General features: G+C 46.5%; 1 protein-coding gene across 1 annotated transcript in view; it reads left to right on the forward strand.

The window, feature by feature from the left end:
- LOC115312126 (A disintegrin and metalloproteinase with thrombospondin motifs 16-like) overlaps window positions 1-24,579 on the forward strand; it is a 189,702-nt gene that overhangs the window by 73,396 nt on the left and 91,727 nt on the right. The window contains exon 6 of the mRNA XM_040216799.1: window positions 8,669-8,799. Coding sequence (XP_040072733.1) covers window positions 8,669-8,799 — 131 coding nt within the window. The remainder of the gene's footprint in view (window positions 1-8,668; window positions 8,800-24,579) is intronic.

Genomic DNA, 24,579 nt, shown 5'->3' on the forward strand with positions numbered 1-24,579 from the left:
AGCTCAAAAGGTGCAGAAACCGGACCATCTCGTGGCGGCGTTAAGTTTGCGGCGCACCGTACTCGCATCGGTTTTTAGTTTTAAGCCTCTAAATATGCTAAAAAAGAGCAAGTGCCGATGGTGGATTTTGAAGATTATCGTGTTTGGCGTTTTTGAACCACTCTCAAGCTCAAAGTATTCAAAAGAGAACTTCTATATGTTTATATATATATATATATATATTCTTTTAACTCGGAAAAACGTAGATTAGCTACGAATACATAAAAGGATAAAACACCGAGGACCACGACGTTAACAGAACTTTTTTCTTATTTACCAAGATCATAGAAAGCTATTCTATTCTTTTGCTTCTATAGTAGATAGGCCTGGTCAAGTCGACGTCATCTTCTTTTATTTTAGCAAAGCCTTCGACAGAGTTCCTCATTCCGGTCTTATATACAAACTAAATGAGATTGGCCTTCCCAGCACGGCTGTTCAATGGATTTCAGCTTATCTTCAAATATGAAAACAATTCGTCGATGTAGACGGTCACCATTCTGATCCTCTTCCTGTAATTTCGGGTGTTTGCAAAAGAGTGTCCTTGGCCCTCTCCTTTTTTCAATTTTTACTAATGACCTCACTTTTTGTATGGATAAAAGCGTGAGTATTCGTTTATTTGCGGACGACTGTCTATTGTTCAAGGATATTAACTCTACTAGGTACCAAGTTGCTCTGAACGAATGTCTTAATGCAGTTTCTAGCTGGTGCGATCGTTGGGAGATGAAGCTTAACCAAGAAAAGTCCTTGTACATGCGCATCACTAACAAAAATCCTCTCATCAGTATGAATACTTTATTGGTGATAACTACATCTCTCGGACTATGAGCTTTAAATATCTTGGTATAACAATTTCTAGCAACTTATCTTGGTCCTCACACATTGAACACGTTTGTGCAGCTGCCCGTCGAAAACTAGGTATGATAAGGCACAAGCTTAAGCACGTGCCTTCTCATGTGAAACATTTAGCCAAGAACACATTAATAAGAACGAAGTTAGAATACGCCTGTACAGTCTGGGATCCATTCACAAAAAAAGATATCAAGATACTGGAAGATGTTCAAAAGCAAGCAGCTCGTTTTATATTTAATTGCTACCACCCGCATGACTCACCTGCTGCCTTAATTCAAAGAAACAACATCATCCCTCTTGAATCACGAAGGAAGCTAGCTAGACTAAAATTTCTTTATCAACTCTGGTTTCAAAAACTCCGGCTTGAATCGTCGTCCTTTCTTCACCCATCCTCGACTAGGCGCAAAAGGCATGGCCATCCGCATAAAATGACTCCGGTATTAGTTCGAGCAAATGCATTTAAATGCTCCCTCTTTCCCAGAACCATAACAGAATGGAACAACCTACCTCATCACATATTTATATCTGACAATGTTTTGGAGTCGATTGAGCGTTTGTTTGATGTGTAACTCTTTGCATTGTGTTTTATTTTCCTGTTCCCCACTACCGCCACCCCTCCCAACTTTGTTGTGAGCTATTATATGTGCTTTATTATAATTTTTGCTTATTTTCCCCTGTTCCCCTCTCCCATTTTACGGATTAACTGGTGTTGCTCTTTTTTGACGCCACTTTTGTAACCCTCAATCCTGCTTGGGCCGCTATTGGCCTGCAGTATTCCTAAATAAATAAATAAATAAATAAAAATAAATATAAAACTGCTCCCCAAAGTTTTAAAATTATTAAATTGTCAAAGAAGAAAATTGGTCGAGGAAAGAAAAATTTCCTATATATTTAAAAGTTTAAAAAGCACTAGTGTGCCGGCGATATCAGTAATCTAGTCATTTCTGGTGTCTGTAATTCGAACTTTGTGTTTTTCACTGATATGAAGGCATTGAAATGTTGTTGCTGGCAGTCCCCTGGCAAAAGGTTCAATGATTTCTCTCCCAAATATGTTTTTGTGCCCTCTCAGTATTCTAGTATCAGAGAAAAAAGTACAGTCAACGAACGTGCGGCTGTAAGCGACGATTGGGTGAAAGATTTATTTGAAGCCTTTGATGCCTCCAAGTTGTGTTCTCTGAGTCTTTTGTTAAAGCATCCATCAGTTGGTCCGATGTACTGACTGTTGTAGCGTAGTGAAATTGAATACAGCTTTCTATTTTCGCACTTTACGAACTTTATGTAATATTTAACATTGCACCTTCTGGGGCTGTCGCTCTCATTTACCTTCTTACATATCTGCTTAAGGCGCATAAGACAGGAGAAAAACCAGCCTCGCGTCGAACTTGGAGGCGATAGGTCTTAAACGGTGCGCAGTATTGTGCATATACGAAATCACAGTTTAACGACCTGTCTTTCTGGCAACAGCTTGCGGACGTTCTGGCCTGAGAATGAATCTCTACGGTGTGTAACGAAGTATTGCCAGAGGAAAACCTGCGTTTATTAACCTCTGATGCTCCATGTTGGCTTCCATCAGAGATCGGAAAAACCAGTCCTCCCTTTCACCAGTGCTTATTCCGGGTCAGTTAAGCATGGCATAGTGAGGTCGTCTGCCAAGTCCTCATTCTTCAAGTCGTCTAAGTTTCTGCAAGAGGAACCTCAAGTTTCAGCATCAGAGGTTTTTAGAAGCTGCGGACGCAATTCGTTCCACGCTTGAGAGTATCCTTCTCAGGTCACAACTTCTGCAAGCTGATAAATGTTGTTTCGCTGTTCCTTCCTAGATGCACAGTTTTGCTCATCAGTTAATATCTATTGCTATGAAGTTTGACATGAGGGTGTTTTTTTCTTGTCGTGTGCGCCTAAAGCAGATGTGTAAAAAGGAAAATTAGAATGACAGTTTGAGAAGGTGCAATTTTGAACATGCAGTAAATTTCTTAGTTTGCGAATAAAAAAATGCTTATTCAATTCCACTAATCTGCAGTAGTCAGCACAATGAACAAACTGGGAGATACGTTAACCATCCACTCGGAGGACACAACTTTGAAGCATCAAATGCTTCAAATGATCCCTTTCACCCAATCGTCATTCGCAGCAGTACGTGCGATGACTGTGCTCCTAATTTAGCTAATACTGGAATACTGGAATACAGCAAATTTGGTAGAAAAATCATTGAAAAATTTTCTATTGGGACTGTGAACAAGAACATTTCTGCACCTTCATGATCACTAAAAAAGACTGGTGTCGAATTCATAACAGCAGAAATTACTAGATTCCGGATACATCGTAGCGACGCTAGTACTTTTTCAACGTATATATTTATTGTAAATTTCCCTTTCTTTCGTCAATTTTCTGGTTTCCTGCCTAGATAATGTTTAAAACTTTTTTTTTTGGGCGGGGGGGCAGTTTTATATTTGGTGTCATTCTATGTTGTTGCTTAATGAAGGATGTTGGGTTTCGGTCCCCAACCTCGGAGATTTATCCTTCCATGTATTCGTATCGATACACGTACGCGCTTATTTTCAATTATTAACGTCAAATAAATGCACACCCGATTGTTTTCACACGAATTGCGCGTACGAGAAATTTCTACAAAAATAATCGCGAGTCATTGACTTGTCTTAATAATGTTTATTTTCCACAAATATAATTTCCTTTGTGAGAGTTAAAGCAGGTGAAGCGTCATGCTAATTATTGTCTCACAAATCGCTTTATTGTAGTGCAAGCCAAAAGGACTTTTGTTTATTGGTCTTGTAATTTGTTTGGTGCTCCAAATTCTTTCTTTTTTTAAGATTTATGTTAGTTTAATATTATTCATCGCTTTCTATTTGATGTTTTGAGCGTTTCTCTTAAGCGTTCTGAGACACCGTCTCGCAATGATTTTGCTATCGGCAGGGTTTCACGGCTTCGGACTTTTCGCCGCACTAGAAGTTTGTTCCAGATTCATCTGGACCGGCTTAATAGAAACCGCGTGTTAGCAAAGGCTGTTTGAAAAAAAGCATTACCAGAGCCAGTGCAACAGCTGAGCGGCACTTGTACCGCGTATATAAAAACGCTCGCGCGCCTCAGCCTTCGCGGTGGAAAGAAAATATGAGCTCTTTAACACGTGCACGCATTAGATCTTGAGATATTGGCAATATTCATAATAAACTGGCTGCAGACACCACTATTTTTCGCTGTCTACAAATTACGACAGTATTCGCTATGAGACTCACGACTCAGCTCACTGGGAATGCGGCGAGGCTAATTTGAAGTAAACACGTTTTTTTTTTAAAGGTTTACCCCGCAAACATTCACGTTGCGCGATCGTAGCACCCCACTTCGAAATTGAGTGACTGCTTCTATTCTATGTAATCGTTTAATCCTCTCTCTCTGTTTAATTCTTTAATGTTCAAGTTGTTTCACTACCATCATTGACGATGGGCCAACTATACTGAAACCGATAATTTCTTCATAGCTTGTGCTTAAATCTGAAAATGTGCGTACTGCCCCTCTGGGTATGCGCAGTGTGGGTATATCTTCTTGATAGGACGAGGACGAGGAAGACGTCCTAGACGATGACGTTAAAGACGACGTCTAGGGCTTCGCAGTGGATTGGTCGTAATTATAAAGAAGGTCGTGGTCTCACACATGTTTCAAATACTCAAAATAGCGACGTTTCAATTCTGCGAGCAGCGAAGAAATATAGGTTTTTGTCAAATGTGTGTGCTTCGGCGATTTTTTCGCGTAATGACGGCGTGAATATTAGTTTAATTTTATCAATGTTCCAAAAGAACGAAAGGTGAATACTCTTTTCTTATCATTAGTCCAAGTGGCAGAAGCAACAATGGGGCACTGCGACTCTCTGTAACCTATGTTTCGTGCTACCGACAGTGCGCCTGTTGCCATGTTCGAGGAGAATACAGGCGTCACCCTCACCCAATCTAGTCCGAAGTGCACGTCAGTGATGGTTGCATTCTGCAAAAAGGATTATGCAAAAAATATATATTTTCCCCAAAAGTAAAGACGAAAGGAAAAGTCCCAAGTTGTGATCTTGCATACAGACAACGCTCAGGCTTATCATGGGCCATTGACCTGAAAGTTTATTTAAGAAAGCAGTTTTAAATCGATTTCACTTCTTGCCCACTCCCCTGGCCTTGTAGTAGTAGTAGTAAGCGTTTTATTAGAAAGGAAAACCTGAACAGTTGGCCACTCCTAAAAATGGGGGCGAGCCAGTTCAGGGTTGAGGAATGGGTTAGAGGAGAGACAGATTAAAAGAAAAGAAACAGAGAGAGAGAGAGAGATAAAAACAAAGGGAAGGAGTGGATGACTGTCACTTTTTGGCACTCTGCACTTAAGGTCGGGTACTTGTGTTACCCGACCTTTGACCACGCGGTTAAACATTCAATCAATCACTCATTCTGTAAATCAATATTTAAATTAATCAATTAATTATATTTATCTCTCTGAAAAAGGGAGGAGCATAGGAGGCACGCAAGACTAGCAGGTACGACCATAACCCGTATTCAGGAGCTCCTCCTAGCCAACTTCCTCAGCACGTACGGAAATGCAAGTAAATGAAGAATTACGAAGTTTAGCGTAGGAATAATAATGAAATACATTCACAAATGGAAAGAACGATGTGACTATAGGTTTTGTGATGTCGTGTTGTCGATGTTGCCAAAAATTATTAGGAGTATATGGTAACTATGTTGGAAAATTACAAAGTTTTAGCTTATAGTTTCACATACGTGTTTTGCAAATAAAATAGGAGATCTCGAACATTATTAAAATTAGCGAACAACATTAGGAAACTGTTGAAGAAAACAGAAGACAAAAAAGACGCCGACATTCACAACTCAATATATCTTCCAAAGAGTAGAATAAAGAAAATGACACAGAATATAAAGACCCGTGCTAATAGCTAGCGAAATCTGGAACGCGAGGCGATAGCTTTAGATCTTTAACGTTTTAAAAATGATATTTTCTTTTGTGATAAAGCCACGGATGGCTGACTGACATAGCCCGCCCCCAAACCATGTATATTAAGCGCCTCATAAATTTGTTTTAATTTTTGCCTGATATCTACCTATAATATTAGTGTTAGCCAGAGTTGGACCACATTAACAATTACCGCAGTGTAAAGGCAAGTGACCAGCTACGTTGGATTTAAGTAATAGGTAATGTTCACAAAGCTTGTCGTTAATATACCGTCCAGTCTGTCCGACATAAGTTCTACCACACGACAACCTGATGCTGTACACCACACACGAGGTACAGGGCGTAAACGATGAGACATTTTTTGTTGCACATATGTTTGGACGTCTGGAAAAACAACCGGTACGCCATATCGCTGAGCTACATGTTTTAGGTTATGCGATACCTTGCGTAAGTACGGTACCACTACCACCCGTTTTTTCTCAGCATGGCGCCTAGGGCTTACTAGTTCATTTACTTTCTTAACCAAGACACTCACCACTTCACTTAACACCGGCCACGGAAACCAGGAAGACCGGAGTCTATGAATTGGGGCATTAAGGCGGTCCTTAAAGGGACGCTGGCAGGGTATTTAAGCTAGCCAAGGTTTTTAGTTTGTGGGGTTCTTTACGGAAATCCCTCCACTAATATTCGCCGCCCGATCGGTATGCGCTCCACCCGTCACCCAGGGAGTGACATAACACAACGAGAAGACAGCGAATGGGTTTAGTGTACCTCCCGGTTGCTCGTCGTCGAGAGCCGGCAGTCCGGGCACGCCGACCCTTGTTGTCGCCCGTCGATCAGAGCACACAGTCGGAGTCCGTGCCCAGGCATGCGAATCGCCTTTCCCACACCAGTGCTGCGTAGGCTGGCTGTCCCGGGCTATTAATGCCCGAGTCTCGCTGCGGAATTACCCCGGGATCTTCGTAGCCCAGGTCATATGGCCAGGGCTCGCCGTTCCCACAGGAGTTGTCCAGATCCCGCTGGTGGACCGCTCCGGGGTTGGCCATGGGCCAGGCCAGGCAGCCCCGCTTTAACGTTTGTGTCCAGCTGCCGTTTCTAACGGCAGCTGGACACGTGCCGTTTTCTAAGGTTTAGACACAAAGACTAAATTTAATCAAAGTCGTTGGCCACTGAAGGCACACACTTAATATTAAAAATGAAAAAAAGAAAAATATGAAACCCATTTTTGTGGCTTCTAAAAAGCTGCAAATACGTTGATTAAAAAAACAATTTTCACAGAGAACCGGAAGCATTCTGTGCGTGCGTCGTTTCGCGCTTTGTGGGACTCGCGTGGACGGCGATGGCAGCGGGCGACGGGCGTGGCACCTTTACTTCAGAACTGTCGTTCGCGGTACCGGCGAAATCCGTCCGCCTTTGAAAGAGAAATTTGCGACCGATCAAAAGAATTGGTATTCGCCCCGTACGATACGCCCGACTACCAAGCCGACTTGCACGAAGACGTCGCCGAGCCGTCGCTCCCTTCTCGTGGCTGAAGCCATCGCTCGCGCAAACGTCAAGCACAAAGTGTGTACTTCGAGTTGAATACGCACGCGTATGGTTTCTTTACTAGGTGCGAATGTCGCCAATGCGTGGTTCGAGGCTAGAACAGGATTATTGAAGACTAGGATATCTAGGACAAACTATGGGGGAGTCGATACGCGGTGTGCTGTGTGCCAAGGGGAAGCCGAGACTATAGAACATGTGGTGTTGACGTTCACAGGACTTGCTCCCGCCCTCCCGTAGGGAGTGACAGATTTGGCCGGAGCACCAGGGTTCGCAGACGAGAATGGAAGTATAGATGATAAATGTATTTTATAGGCAAAAAGGAGACGGAAGACTGGTGGAAATTATCTAGGGAGAATTGAACGGCGTACAACTAGATGACACGACTGGGGACAGGCAGGACAGAGGAAAATTCGGACTCCCTCCCGCGTGGTTCCGGCCCAGAGTATCCACCCTGTCTTCCAGTGGGCCCAGTGCCGGGGTAACGCCGACCATAGTTTTGACCTTGCCGGGAGGAAGAGCCGGGGGGGGGGGGGGGGAGGCGAGAAAGAGAGGGGGGCGGGGCGTGAATTTGTTTTTTTCCCCTATTTTTCGAAGGTCATTCTGATGACATCCCACACCACCTGGTGATAGTCAAAAACTGCAGAGGGTAAGCAAATGGGCGAAAGAAAGGAAGCATACCTTTAGTTCTTAACTGCTAGGCTAGGTGGCGCAAGCTATCGCCCGATATAAGGGGTCCAGTCATTTGCATTTATGTATCCATCCCATCACCGGCGATCACAGCCGCGGGGGACAGTCGTCCTTCATCATCACCAAGCGGCTGGTCGTCTCTTCTCTCTCCGGGTGCCTCGACCTCCTCATGCGCGATCTCGGCCGATCGTGACAAGAATGACTACCAGAAGCAGTCGCGTCAGAAATAATTACAAACATGGCGGCTCTCCAACGACCTTTGGCACCACCTACGACTAATATAAACAACAAAGGAATTTACGTTTTAATGCGGTAACCTGCATCATCACATATAAAGGTTGTTTATGTTTTAAGTGAGCCCTGATTATTTCATTGAATGAAGGAGAACGAAAACAATCCACAAATTTATACAACACATTTTTTCTCTAAATATGCATTTTATTACGTCTTATAGAGCGCACAAAATAATCCAGGCAAAAAAATTTCACGATGACAATCAACCTAAAAATTTTCCTTTTTTTGATTTTTGCGTATGCAGGCAATTAAAACTGGTGATTTTTCTTCTCGAGCATTTATAACAGCGTTTTGATTTCAGGTGCCGCATCTATGGAGCACGTACCGGATCAATTTTTGGTGGAAGTTCACGTGATGGTGGATGAGCATCATTACAAAGTGTTTAGCCGGAGAGAAGATTTAGTAACTTATTTGGCTCTCACCATTGTACTAGTAAGTTATATTTATCCTGTAAATATCGGCTTTGATGGGTTCTTTTCAAAATGTTGCTTTTGATCAACCGCGGTCTGTGCCTCAGTGGGTGGGGGTCCGATTGATTACGAGGAATACCTGTTCCTGGTGAGATATACAACCTACCGTCGTTTTAAAAGAACACTTGAATAAAAGAAGAGTTCGTAAAAGTGCCTAAATGACAGACGTATAATATAACACAAAAAGTTTCAGCGAAGCAATATTTTACCCGCAATATTCTCGTTGCGTTACAAAAGTTAATTGCAGGAGACGACCCGCTCTAGAACGGCGACTTGCCCATAACTAGTGGATTCGCTTGGTTGCTCAGTCAAAGAAGTTCGCAAGCCCAATATCTACTTGTCGCCACGCCCGCTGCATCTAGTCCGCCGTCTGACCCCACCAGCTAGTCGTGCGAGCGTAAGTGCTGCAGCGCTGGACATGGTCTGGTAGAAGACACGCACTAACGCCTGCGAAGCTCCAAAGACGGGACCATGAAACCGGCGCTGCAGAATTTCATCGTACATGTCCGGTATTGAACCATGTTGCCTCTGTCGATGTGCGTCAGAGAGCGTCCAAAGGAACTTAAAAAGAAGAAAAAAAGTATGCACATATTTTAGCATATCTGTTGATGCGGTTTTTTTCTTTTTTATAGCGTCTGAGAGTGAGGTTGACTAGGTTCGTGACGCAGAATTAAAATCCGAATTGAACATACTATCTTCGGTAAGCCAGGTGCGCTAACCAATCCTCAAACGGCAACTCCGCCGATTTTTCATAGCCCTCGATTTGACTGTAAATTAGCAGACCGTATCAATAGCCCTTTCTGACCAGGTTGGCTAAACATTTTATATAAATGAACGTTGTAGTGGAGGTATTTAATTTACGACTAACTTCGGTGGTATGCGTTCGAGCAGGGAACGTTCTACTGACACGTTTAAGACATTCTTACTTTTCCATACTCCTGTACGTCACCGGCGGGAGGGCGGACGCCGGCAACGTACAGTGGTCGGGAAGCCGCTTCCTGGTTTTAGAGCGCAGCTCTTAGGGGCCCGTTTCCAGCCTGAGCGGCGTCGGCGTCGGCGTCGGCGTCGGCGTAACCGGGGGGGGGTCACGTGACCCCCCTCCGAGGTTACGTGACCCCCCCCTCCGAGGGCACGTGACCCTCTCCGAGGTCACGTGACCCCCCTCCGAGGGCACGTGACCACCCCTCCGCGGGCACGTGACGCCCTCGGGGGGGGTCACGTGCCCCCTCCGAGGGCACGTGACCCCCCCGAGGTCACGTGACCCCCTCCGAGGGCACGTGACCCCCCCCTCCGAGGTCACGTGACCCCCCCCCCCCCGAGGTCACGTGACCCCCCTCCCCGAGGTCACGTGACCCCCTCCGAGGCCACGTGACCCCCTTCCGAGGGCACGTGCCCCCCCCCCGAGGTCACGTGACCCCCTCCGAGGTCACGTGACCCCCCCAGGTCACGTGACCCCCCTCCGAGGTCGAGTGACCCCCTTCCGAGAGATGCGACCCTCCACCCCCGAGGTCACGTGACCCCCTCCGAGGTCACGTGACCCCCCCCTCCGAGGGCACGTGACCACCCCTCCGGGGGCACGTGACCACCCTTTCGAGGGCACGTGACGCCCACCCCCGAGGTCACGTGACCCCCCTCCGAGGTCACGTGACCCCCCCCCCCCCCGAGGTCACGTGACCCCCCTCCGAGGTCATGGGACCCCCCTTCCGAGGGCACGTGACCCCCCCCCCCCCCCCGAGGTCACGTGACCCCCCTCCCCCGAGATCACGTGACCCCCCGGGGCCACGTGACTACCCGCAGGTGATCTGACCCCCCTCAGTACCCTTCCCTACTCCTCCTCAAGAGCTGCGCTCCGATTCGGCGTTACAGGGATTTGTTAACGGCTTTCATTTTTCCTTTCCAAAATAGATATAATTTATTTTAATTACTTCTATGCACCCAAAAGGCATTGCATAAGGGGGAACGAAGCAATAAAAATACTTTGAATCCAACACAGAAAAAATTATATAAAGTTATTACAAAATATATAAACTAAGGTAGCAATATCGTCACGAACGGCAAGTGATGAGGCGACAAAAACTGAAGCAAACTAAATGTTTATTGGGCGAACTTGCGCCAAAGAGAAAGAAGGAAATAAAAGATAATAATAGAGCGTCGCGCGCGTCGAAGTCATCGTAACAGCGGGATCGAACGCTGGGGCGAGACGGACCCCCGGCTCGCCATGCGAAGCCCCTTTTGTACACACGTGCGCTTCTGGAACAATCGGCCTAGAGGTTTCGGCGCGAAGAACATTCTGACCAAGGACAAGCCCAACACTGTTCTCCAATTTACCAGAACATCACACTCCACAGTCAACAAAAATGTGCAACCGCGGCCAGGCATCGAATCCTTCCCTTTTTCGTGGAAGGAATGCGCGATAACCATTAGTCCATTAGCGCGCTGCTGCTTGATCACCTTCGCGCGCGGCATTATTTCCCCCTTTAAAAAAATGCATCGTCCCGATGCAGCACAAAACGAAAACACAAATTCACAACAAAAGTGCAGCATAATCGAGAGCCATGGTTCACAGTTCACTTTTTGACGAGAGTCCAAAGTTCTACCGTTGGTAATACGGCTTGAGCCGGACAACGTGCACCACCTCCGGTATTGGCTGGCGTCTTGCAGATGGGAGCGTTTCGTCGGGACGAACTTCGTAGTTCAGATCGCCGAGGCGTCGGATGATCTTGTTGCGCCCGAAATAGCGTTTCAGAAGCTTCTCGCTGAGTCCGCGGCGCGGTATCGATGTCCAAACCCATACCCGGTCTCCGGGTTGAAAGTGGACGTCTCGGCGACGAAGGTTATGCCGGCGTGAGTCGACTCGCTGTTGGTCTTGAATCGTGATTCTTGCCAGTTGACGATCTTCCTCCGCGTGTTGAGAGATCAGTTGAGCGTTGTCGTTGCCATCATCGGTTGGCACGTGAGGCAGCATGGCGTCAAGCATCGTGGTAACCGCCCGGCTGTGTACCACTTGAAACAACGTCACTCCCGTGGTTTCTTACACTGTTGTGTTGTACGCAAACGTAACGTACGGCAACACTCCGTCTCACGTATTCTGCTTCACGTCGACGTACATGGAGATAATGACGGCAATCGTCTTGTTGAGCCGCTGCATTAGTCCGTTGGTCTGCGGATGATAAGCGGTGGTTTGTCGTTGGCTGGTGTGACTGAGCCGAAGAACCTCTTGAGTCAGCTGTGCCATGAGAGATGATCATCGATCTGTGATCACCACTTCAGGTGCTCCGTGTCGAAGGAGAATGGACTCGAAAAAAAACTTGACGACTTCCACCGCTGTTCCCGATGGCAGGACTTTCGTCTCGGATTATCGTGTAAGATAATCGGTCGCGACAATAATCCACCGGTTTCCTTGCGTCGATGTTGGGAAGGACATAAGTAAATCCATTCCGACCTGCTGAAACGGCGTAGTCGGGGAAGAAATCGGCTGCAGGAGTCCTGCTGGCCTCATCGGAAGCCTCTTACGTCGTTGGCATTCATGGCACGATCGTGTGCACAGATGGACTGTTTTCGGGAGTCTCGGCCAGAAGTACTTGTCACGAATACGCGCGAGCGTCCGGCTGTAGCCTGGGTGTCCAGCCGTCGGGTTGTCGTGGCATGCTTGAAAGATTTTTTCGCGAAGGCTGGCAGGAACAACCAGCAGCTAGGCAGGGTAGCTCGTTCCGAAGTTCTTCTTGAAGAGCACGACTCGCCATAGAACGAAGCTTGACAAGTCTCGGGCCGGGACATGCAGAACTAAACTTCCTTGACCTTCGAGATGGTCGATCACGGCGCGAAGTTTCGGGTCGTCTCGTTGAAGTGCTCCCATGTAGGTATCTGTAATTGCGCTGAGAAAACGGACGTCATCGTCGTCGTCGGTGCTTTCTTGAGGAGATTCGACTGGAGCCCTAGACGAACTGTCGGCGTCGTTATGCTTGTGGCCAGACTTATGCACAGTGGCTGGGTCGAGTTCTTCCAGTCGAAGGCTCCAGCAAGCGAGGCGTCCTGACGGGTCCTAGAGGTTGGCGAGCCAGCAGAGAGCGTGGTGGTCCGTCACAACGCGGAACAAAATCCCGTACAGGTACGGGCGGAAGTTGGTTAACGCCCAGATGACAGCGAGACATTCCTTGTCAGTCGTTGAGTAATTTTTCTCAGCCTTGGGCAGTGCCCGGCTTGCATAAGCGGTCACCCTCTCTGCTCCGTCTTGTCTTTGGACGAGTTCCGCGCAGAGTCCGGCGTTGCTGGAGTCCATGTGAACTTCCGTTTCCGCTGATGGATCGAAGTGTTCAAGGATATTAGCCCTGAGAGCGAACACAAGCGTCGCTGCGGTCGCCGCGCCCGGATTGGGTGAGGTGTTCCGTGACGTCAGGGAGGGGACTCCGCTCCGCGATCTCGCATCGGCTCGCTTCCCAGCACCGGTTTCCTGGTTCGGCGTTGTGTGCCGCAAGCTCTTCGAGGAGCTGGACTTCGTTTACCCGGTGTAAAAGACGTTGAGTTGGGCCGGTATTGACGTACATTTTATAAGCCTGCTTGTCCCTTTTAACTTTAGAATTGGGTTAAAAATTCCGAAAGCTATCGGCGGAGGCAATTCCGCCGATGAACCTCCCCGTCCGTCCACACGACACAAGGCAATCTTGCGAGGGGTCGGTGAAGCGGTGGCGCGAGTGTTTCAGACGCTGGAATTCTGTTCCTTGCACGTTCATGATTTAAGACGATATTACATCCCGCTTTCAAGGCATTTGAAGTGGCATTTATATCATAGGCCTTTGGGCGGTCGGCAAATTCTCTCGCGACCCTGACTCTGCGCTGCCACTCTGCATGCGCTGGTTCGCAGATGTTTTAAAGGCCCTGCGTCTGATGATCTTGAAAGTGCTCGTGGAACAGGGTTGTTTTAAATAAATGTAGCTTCTTCGCGAATTAATTATATAGTTTACACACGCATGCAGGCATATTTCTTAGAAGCTGCACAATTACTGGAAATTAGTTTGTATGGTAGCAGCAAAAACGGCCGAATTGCCCCCAGTTGTTTGTATATGTATTGAACTGCCAAACTATGCACGGCAATAGTGCCGTAATATGGAATGTTTATACTTTTTCCTGACATTCTTTATTCCAGCCTTGGGTATTCCGAAAATACACCGTTTAGTCTGAATTGTCATTTCCAATTAAAAGGGACACTGCTGCAGGTCCCCAAAAGCTTAATCAGCCTCCAAACTCCCTACAGCTGGACTCTGACAAAAAAGGAAAACAGGATTAAAAGCAAGCATTCGAACGTCTGTCCAGTGGTAGACGCAGCACTAGTAGCAGAAAATGTGGATCCTGTGAAGGGCGACAGTCTGCGTGAAAAAAAGCTTTTGGTATTTTAGCTTCAGGTCGATTCGATTTAAGTAAAATCTCAATTTTAGGGCTTAAGGGACTAATAACGAGCTAGACACCTTCGCTTACGTTTGTTATGCATTACTTGAGGGTTGATATAAACAAGTCCACCTATACCACCCGTGTAGTCCATTCAAATACTATCCGAATCCAGCAAAGGTCAAATGCGAGCAATGTATATAATAAATGTTCCTTGTTTTTTTTTTGTTTTTTGTTTTCACTTTGCCCCTGCACTTGGGTTGTCTTACTTGTAATTCTCTCTTCATGGCCCAGGCTGTATTTAACATGTTGCTCGAGCAACATGCAGCTTTTCTGCTTCGGCGATCTTGTTTAAAAACAGAGATACAAAAAAAAAATATACATAACCTGCCAATTTATTCAGACCATCAGCAGCATTTATTGTGCAAAATGTAAATCTATAGTGATGCTCCTGCAATTGTGGCCATATGTCTTTATTTTCATATACCAGCTGCGATTCATGCGTTGCCTGCCCTGTCAACCATGCTTAAAATGTTGGTTGAAGTTTCGCCTGTAGCTACAGGCCATACCTCAATAAAGGCACATATAAAAATTTACACTTCCTACGAAAAACACGCTTAAAAAAATGAAATAGAAACGAGCGCGCCGTCAGCTAGCGTCGTCCCAGCCTCCACAGAGCGAGCGGGCCGAGTCGGGGAAAAATTCTCTCCTCGCCGTGACGTCACCCCCGTTCGCCGTAAGGGGGCGCCACGCGAACTTCTCGGGGCTAATAGGGTGACTGCAGTCTTTCAGTTCACTGAACGCTTGTCCTTGCTCCTCTCCCCACTGGAAGTTCATGTCGTCCTTCGTCAGATGCGTGAGCGGTACAGAAACCTTGGCAAAATCCCGAAAGAAACATCTGTAGTAAGCGCACAGCCCAAGAAATCTTCTTACGGCTTTCTTGTCTGATGCCTTCGGAAATTTGGCGACAGGGGATATCTTTGCAGGATCCAGGCTTACACCCTGCGCACTCAGGACATGGCCCAGGAATTTGGCCTTGCCGTAAGCGAACCTCCATTTTGACAGCTTTAGTGTCAGTCCAGCATTCTGGAGAGCCGGTAGCACGGCTAGCAATTTTCTCAGCTGCCCTCCAAAGTCGCTTCGAATACCAGGACGTCGTCGAGATAGACGAGACAGCTTTGCTATTTGAAGCCGGAAAGAAGTGTGTACATTACGCGCTGAAACGTCGCCATTGCTGTTCACAGTCCAAACGGCATCACTTTAAATTCGTACAGTCCGTCAGGCGTGACGAAGGCAGTCTTTTCACGGCCGGTCCAGAGTGTCGTCGATGCGTGGCGGGTAAACGCCCTTTTTAGTCACGGCGTTCAGTCGACGATAGTCCACGCAGGACCTAAAAATCCCGTCTTTCTTTTTCACCAGGACTACCGATGAAGCCCACGGTCTGTATGAGGGCTGGACGATGTCGTCGTCGAACATTTTTTGGACCTGCTTCTCGATGACTTCTCTCTCTTTTACAGAGACACGATACGGCGATGGATAAGCAGGAAGCGCGTCGTCATCAATAATAATTCAATGCTTCGCAAAAGTCGTTTGGCGCACCTTTGAATACGTGGAGAAGCACTCACTGAACTCGGCGAGAAGGTCACTGAGTTGTCGTTGTGGGGCTGGGAGGGACGGGTCCATGTCGACCTCTGACGGCGTGGTTCTCTTGTGCTGCGTCGGGGAGGCGTCTTCTGAGATCACGGCGATCGCGGCTCAGTCCTGAATTTCCACGACGTAGCCCACTGCTGTAGCCTTTGTAAGGTGCTGAGACTCTTGCCGGAAGTTGGTGATAAGGTCTACGGTACGCCCGTCCTGGAGCTCAGCTACGCCTCTTGCAATGCCAATCCCTCGTCCAAGAAGAAGTTGAGTGCTCCCTTCCACCAGTGCTACACCTCAGATGGCTTCTTCGGTCCCAACGGGCACAAATGACACTCGGCAGCGGCGGCAGGTTTACGTGACTGGTAAGGACTCGCAGTGCACCTAACGTCGCTTTTGGGATTTTCCGTTGATGGGACAGGTTTCCAGCGCCATATTCGCACAAGAACTACATTCCGAGAATAACGTCCCTTGAACAGAGAAGCGCACCTGCCGACAGGTGTGATGAGATGTCCGCCTGCATTTCGTATCAGCGGTCCGTCCCACGACTTCGCAACTTTCCGAAGGCAGCGAGAGTCTCCCACTCAAAGCGGAGTAGTCTTCTCCGGTGTCGATAAGTGCCGCCGCGTCGTGGCCGTCGATGATAACACTGAGGTTATTCGACACTCTCGCAGAATCGTTGTTTCGGGGCTTGCGGCGTTAGAGTGGGAGCGCTCCAACGATCTTGGAGGATCTTGGCGTCGTTCGTCTTCGGCAAAACCACCTCCCAGCATTGCCGCACCTAGTTTTCCTGAAGGGAAGCGTTGGGTTACAGGTTGTCTCGGCGAGACCCGGCGGAAAGGCGATGGCGAGCGTCGGGGACACGGTGAACGGAATTCTCGGCGGGGAGTCGACCCAGGAGATGAAGAGCGGCGGAGGTAGTACTCGATATCCCGAGGTAGCTCTCCGAGACGTGGTCGAGGGTCGTTGGGCGCAAGCCCTCCTAGGCCCAGCTGGCGGTAGGGGCATCGTCGGTAGATGTGGTCCGCTTTTCCGCAGTGGTAGCTCAGCGGGCGTCGATCAGCCGTTCGACACAAGTCGGTCTTCCTGGGCGCCGGTTGTTCTCGCCGGACGTACTGAAGTCCGTTGTCGAGACGTCGGGGGAGCGGCTGTGCTGGTGCGTCCCGTCGTCGTGGCACACGAGGTTGATGGGCAGCAGGTGGCGGTCGTCGGGCCATGGCGGCGTAACCCCTTACAAAAATATGTATGGACACTTCTAGGACGTTCTATAGACTAGCGTCCATAGGCAGAACAAAAGGCATCTATAGGCAGACCAGGACCTCTGTTGCCTGTGTGAAGTCGTCCTATGGCTGCACTATAGAATATTGGCCAACGGACGTTCTATGGACGTCCTATTCTATGGACGATGTGTGGTCATCCTATACCCTCTCTATGGCAAGGCGCCATATAGAGTCCATAGGGACTCTATAGGGTGTCTACACAAGGTCTTTACGGTGTCTATAGGGTGCCTGCAGAAAACCCATACGAAGTCTACAAGGAGTCCCTAGGGAGTCCACAGGGAAGCCATACAAGGTCTGCACAGGGTCTGCAGAAAAGCCATACAAGGTCTGCAGGGAGTCCCTACAGGGTCCGCAGAGAAGCAACTCAGTCTGCAGGGGGTCTGCTACGGGGTCCGCACCGACCAACGTTTCTAGAGCAAGTCAGTTGGGAAACTGCTAAAGAGCTTGCTCTGAAAACGCGGCACCGATCTGTACTCGAAAACCAAACTAATTGCGATCGCAACGCCACCATTCCAGCCGCAGCGGCCACTCGGATAACTGCACGACCGCGTGTGCTGGTTTGGGACTATCGATATTCGACAGCATGTGACTGTTCTGCTTTGGCTTTAATCGGCCACTTTGGCGCCGAAACATACACGGCAGAAGAGGGGTTTCAGGGATGCCAACCCCCGGCTCCCAGGCGGACGCGCCGCGAATTGCCACCGAAGTTAGGACGCACCCAAGTCGGGACGCGCTACCTGAAGTCGCCGGTGAGGCATGGCTGTAAAAAAAAATATTAATTGTGCCGCAAAACCCTGTAAGCTAAAAGTGTATGCAAACATCACGCTCTTGTCATCTTGTACTGATCTCCAATAAAGGATTCTACAAAAAGATATTTTCCCCATTTATTTCTACGCAAAAACGTGCTCTGTAAAAGTCATTTTAAAGAGTGTAGGGCACTTAGGGGTCTGCAAAGAAGCCATACAAGGTCTATAGGGAGTACGTAAGGGGTTCACAGGGGAGCCATACAGGGTCCACAGGGGAGCCATACAGGGTCTACACGGGCTCCTTATGGAGTCTGCAGAGAAGCCATACAGGGTCTGCACGGAGTCCATACGGGGTCCATAGGGAAGCCACTTGAAGCGATGGTGGTACCGCGGTGTGAGAATCGCACTCCCTAGCTCCTGGATGATTGGCCTCATAATAAAATGGCTTGCCTACACTTTCCTGACGTGAAAAAAAAAGTAAGTCTCTGATACTGCGCGTATATAGCAAAACTACAATTACTTACGCCTCGCGCGCAGACCCAGCCTAGTATACCGCTTTGCAACGACGATCATCCAGATGACCGCAATTTTGATAGGCACCAGTGCGCCCCCTATGGGTTGTGAAAGTTGCGATTATCTACGGGGGCCGCAGCGACCCACATATACCTACCTCCAACTGAAAAAGTAAAAACATTATTCCGGCACATACTAAACACTTCCCAGTCAACACACAACATCCTGAGGACATCCTCAAAAGGTCCTATCATCCTCGTCCGCTAAAAGTAGTCCATGGAATGTCCGCAGGATGAATCCTACGGGCCATCCGGAATTCGTCATCAACGTGGCGTCTTAAGGACATCCTCAGAAGGTCCTTGCACCCTGGTCCGCTAAATTCGAGCAATGCTTTGCAGGTTCTTCGAATAAGCTTTCGGGATGAAATATGGAAAAAAAGAAACCACTGCAAAGCCAAAATGCTGCTAAAAAGGTTAAAACAGTTTAAACCGCCGACCAGCGCGCGCCAAGTTCATACAGCGATTGCGTGATGTCGTCGGAATGCGGCTTTTGCTTTAGAGCTTGACCCACATGCCAAAACATTCAAGACATATTTAAAACAAAACCCTAAAGATGGAGCCGGACGTAAAATAAACATAAAATCCCAAGTGGATTATAGTATTTAAAGATTTTGCTGTAGAATAGACTCTGCCGCCGAAGCAACGGCCGAATCCGCTTTCTGCACACTGGCCGCAATGGCCGCCGCACGGCCGCACTACAAGCCGCACGCCGCCGACGCCGCCACGAAAGGAAAGGGAGGCGGGAAGTTATTTGCGCGGGAAAGAAGCTGGGCACCTTTTCGAGGAGATGTGCGAATTAGGTAAGTAACTTTTAATTACTATTCAATATTCATTTGCAGCGTAGAATGAGGAAACTATGTCTCCTAGTGAAGCGTCGGCACGGTCTGAGGCTAACCAGGAGTATCTGCTCAAGCTTAATTGTGTTTATAATAGTGCAATGTCTTTTTTGTTGCATAATGACGGCTTCCGACAGTGCTGCAGGTCGCCTTTTTTGCCGAAAGCTTGCCCGACGTGTCAGTGACAGTGTTGCGCTAATTGAGACCTATTCAGACTCATCGGAACAAGCAAGCTTTAGCGATTCTAGTGAAAACCACTGGGATGCTGTTTGTGAAAAACTAGTAGCATAGGAAAAGAAATAACACCTTTGTGCTTAGAAGTACCTTTATAAACCTCGGGAATAAAAAAAAAATACTGGGTAAATTACTCGCTATGTGTTTGTTCACATGAGTGCTCTTCCTGTGCAGTGTCCAAAACACACAAAATAGTTCCTGACTGGAACAATAGCAAATAGAATAAGTGCTCACGACCTCTAAGGGTTTTAAGACTGTTCGGTCCTGAGGTCACTTATTTGTCATTGATTTGTTTTCAGTGAAACTGTGTATTTTTGTGCAGCATTTAAGCAATCCAGTACAACCTCCAGCTCTACACCTCCTTGCCGTAATGTTGCCAGTAAAACTGTATAAAAGGAACCTGAGCCTGAAGGTATGAAACCTTTCGGATTGCCTTCGATAGTTGGTTTTAAAAATTTTATACAATGCTCCTGTTGATGGTTCAGGTTTCAGGCGGCAGACCTTGGAAATTCTACACATGATCCGGCTGAGGCTTGATAACCTGACTGCCCTGATGGGCACTGTGTTAGAAGCTGTGAACAAGCACAAGGCGGACGTTGACGACAACTTCCCCGTTCAGGATCCACCCGCAAGCTACGACACCTTCATGGAATCTGAGTGCCAACTACAGGCTAGTGAAGCCATGGGAAAAAAAGCTGGCACGTGGAATTATGGAGCATTTGGCTAGATGCCATGGAAGTGCCTGGTATTTATATAAACCTGTTTTTCTGTGACACAGCTAAATTGGTTCGTGGGACTCGGAGGGAAGACTGTAGGGGCCACTACTCGTCGACTGCTGGAAGCTCTAATGACCCAAAACGTTGCGGTGAATTTCAGCTGGAAAGGGCAAAAAGGCAAGGCGAAATTCCAACAGCTGCAGTGTGTTGAGCTGATTTACCGTACGTACGCAACACATTATGGCAATGCTTTTTTGATGGAATGGTGTTTGGAAGTAGTGTTTTTTTCTCCTAAATAACCAATAAATATCTAATATATGCTCTGAAAGTGCACAACAGTTTCACAGTGTGATCAGTTGGCTGGCTATAATAATGAAAGTATTTCTGATAATACTCAATCGCCTCAAGGAAGGGATGAGCATACTCATGCCATTGTTGCAATTTTGCCCTATAGCTAGCACTCTGGGTTTTGGGTGACTAGTAATAGCAAACCTTACAACTTTTCAGAAGCTGTAAAAAGAAACCCCCGTATCACAACGACACGTCACGACATTGAAGAGGTAATCAAGACGTGGCTACGACACGCGGCGGAGAAGCTCAGGAAGCTTGAGGAATCTGGTCTTGGCAACATCCCTTAACTTTTTATGAGCATCTATATCCATGTATAGTGTGCATCTTCTTTAATTCATGCTTTATTTTCTCTCTTCAAGCCCATCTTCAGGTAATACTTTTTTGACCCGCAGCCACAATTACACCACAGAACAAGTTTTGTTAGTTTGTCATTATCATTTCCAGTTATTTTAGTGTTCAAATTCTAGTATCTTTATCTAATATTTGTTTCTCATTATTAATAGTGAATGCCTTTTGTCTGCAGCTAAATTATAACTTGTTGGACCAGCAGCCACAATCGCACAACACGAGAAGTGATTATCACTTCGTTATTTTATTTTTCAATTTTAGTACCCTCGTCTTGTTTGATTTTTATTGTTTCCAGTCATTTTGCTTAGGAGACCTGACAAGCCCAAATTCATACTTTCTTTGTCTAAATAAGAAAAAAATAGAAAGAAAAAATCTCGAAAGAAACATTCTAGCACGCTAATAGACCCTTTAAAAATCCCAGTCCTCGTTTCCCGTCTGGGCTCCTATTTTCGTTTATCTAGGGACGTCGCAGGAAGCCTTGTCGCTGTCATTCCTCAAGGCTTTCCCATGACGTCCCTGAATGACCGAAAGGAGGAGCCCAGATGGGAAACACGGACCGGGGTTTTTGAAGGGTCCGCTAGCGTGCTAGAAATTTTGTTTTGAGAGGAAATTATCTTCTTAGGTATTTTTTTAATTTTTTCGGACAAAATTTTGAAGTTTGGCCTTTAATTGATTCAGAGTACTGTTCTTGCTTGTTCTATTCAATAAATATTTTGGCTGGTACTTTCTGCCTACTCTTCTGTTAAAATAATTATAATTTTTTGTGTGTTGGTTTCATGGTTTTGAAGAAGCCCGCGCAGCATCCATCGCAAGCCAGTTCAGCATTTGCATGGGTGACCCCAAAAAGGCCAGTCGGCTATCAAGCATCGCCTAATGGTACTTTGGAGACATGGTGCCCCGAACACATGCAGCAAACATTAAAAAGAATAAGCACCCCAGGTGAATGAAATCAGCTGTATGTTCTTAGCAGTCGTGTCAAAATTTCTCAATATATTTTTCATTGTGACTAATTCTGTAAAATTAATTAAGTCAGCTCTTTAAATATTGGTTTAAAGGGGTACTCCACCGATTTTTTGAGCTACCTCAACTAACTATATTTTCTGACTCCCCGGCCTTTACTCTCTCCGGTGTGCTATTTAGAATCGCGAAATTCATAATAGTTATTGCGAAATCGGCAAATGAAAATGATGCAAAAACCAACATTCAAATATACGCGCGCTTTTCAGGGCCGTGACGTCAGTGGCAGGCAGGCTTGCCAGTCGAGCAAGCAGCCAAAAAATAGAATATGCCAATCATTTGTTCCGTGCTGGAGCGCGGGTACTGCAGCGAGCTTCCCAAGCATTCATTTGACACCATGAAACTGCTTCGAAGCAGTTTAAAACGAAATCTACAGCCCAAAGAGTGAACCCCTGCCTTCCACTGACGTCACTTTTTCATTGTTGCCAGTAGAGACTTCGAGCTTGAAAAACACGGAGAGGACCAAAACTGTAAATTCAATAACTTCGCGAAAAAACAATATTTTGACCTAATATATGGGATACTATTTTTGCGATGTTTGTTGGTTAGTTTAGCCAAATTTCAAGCAAATCGGAGACAATGAAAAAATCGGTGGAGTAGCCCTTTAAGAGCTGAACTGTGATTAGCAAGGTTGTGGAGCATCAGGAGAAAGCTACAATTATACTGTTTAAAACAAGGTGTGGTTTCTGTAGTCCTGTTTACAAAAAAAAATAAATAAATACCTCAGGAATTTTAAAATGCCCTTTGACCACCCACTTTGCAATAGCGGTCCGTGTGCCTTGGTTCATGGGTGTTTTTTCTTGCCTTTCAAAGAGGACTGGTCAAAGCACACACTGTTGTAAAAATCATAATCGATCATTTCTCATGACATTCTAAAACTTCAAATATCACTTGAGCTCCTAGACCAATAAATAAAAAGTTGATCAATTAATTTTACCTTAGTTAACCACAATGAAATAAATAGGGACATTTTCTGAAGATGTCTGCATCATCATATAGTTGCTTTTATCTGTCTAGTGTTTCATTATTTCATGAAATTTGCTGCATGTTATCTGAGGCACCCAGTATATATACAGGGTGTTTCACGAAAGGTGGACAAATTCGATATCGTGAAAACTATGCGTCGCAACAAAAAACGACGTTATTTTCATCCTGGGCCAGGGGCCTATTTAAGAAAATTATTAGAGTCCGGGATAATTAGATTGCTAATTTTTTTGCGTAATTAACTTTTTAATATTGGGCATGGTTTCAATTAAAAAAAATGTTGGGGCCGAGATGCACCCTGATAGCAAACCGGAATTTAAAAGCCCGTCGAATTCGTGCTGTTTTTCAGAAAGCCGTAAAATGCTGCGCGTGCATTCTATCGTTCTGCAATTTGTTGATTTAATGTTTTTCGATGATGCTGAGCAATTTTTTCATTGAAACCATGCCTAATATTAAAGAGTTAATTATGCAAAAAAATAAGCAATCTAATTATCCCGGAATCTAATAATGTTCCTAAATAGGCCCCTGGCCCAGGACGAAAATGACACAAGTCTTTTTTTGTTGCGACGCTTAGTTTTTGCAATATCGAATTTGTCCACCTTTCGTGGAACACCCTGTATATTTCTGAACTTCATTAATAATCAAACGCTTCCTTGACGATATGCATTGACTGAACCAGTAGGGTGCCTTTATCCCAGAAAGGTCCCCATGCAGTCCTTAGGGCTGGCAACTCAGGATGTTCTCAGGACATAATGGGTCTGGACAAAAAGATCATTTGAGGATCATTCGAGACTCTTTCAGGATGTCCTCGGGACTACCCATCATCCTGGACTCGACATCCACAGTACATCCTCAGGATGCCATTGCGTTGACTGGGTTCTATCTCCACAATGAGTATACCCTGAGGTTGGATATGCCTCCAGACATCAATGTAACATATTGATACCCGGAACTTAATTAACAACTCTTTAACTCGGACACCTCGCTACACATAAAGAAAACGTCTACCCGGCATCACTTTATTAATGCACCAATATATAGCTCACACCATAGAGAGGCAATAGGATGACCATAGACTCACCGGGACCATAGAAAGGAAATAGGAAGGAATGAAAAACTTTTTCTTTCGCGAAGATCTCTATAGCGTTTTTATGTCCATTCTGTGGCAAACCAGTGGTACATAGACGGTCTAAGAACTGTCTACAGGAATCCATAGGATGGACAAAGAGGTAATAGAACAACAAAAGTATGGACATAGGACGTCCATACATATTTTTGTAAGGGACTCACCGTCAGTTGTTCTGGTGGTGCCAGGTCGACGGGAGCCTTCAGCTGGAAGGCTCGCTGCTTCTTCTCTCGTACTACTTCGGTCAGGGAGAGCGAGGCAGGGCGAACGACAGTTGACAGCACCTTCTTGATATCCTCCCGAACGACGTCGCGGATGATCTGGCGAAAGCCATCGACACCGAGACTGCCCAGGTCAAGCGTTGATGATGCCATCGCCGAAGTAGCATGGGAGCCGGCGAGTCGAGTGTAGTGGTTCGATCGTGCTTGCTAAGCCCGCTCCATGTTCGTGGCTTCAGCGACGAATTCATCTACCGTCGTCGGGGGATTACGAACGAGGCCGCCGAAGATTTC

Source organism: Ixodes scapularis, unplaced genomic scaffold, assembly GCF_016920785.2.
Source record: "Ixodes scapularis isolate PalLabHiFi unplaced genomic scaffold, ASM1692078v2 PGA_scaffold4__175_contigs__length_147842914, whole genome shotgun sequence".
Lineage (NCBI taxonomy): Eukaryota > Metazoa > Arthropoda > Arachnida > Ixodida > Ixodidae > Ixodes > Ixodes scapularis.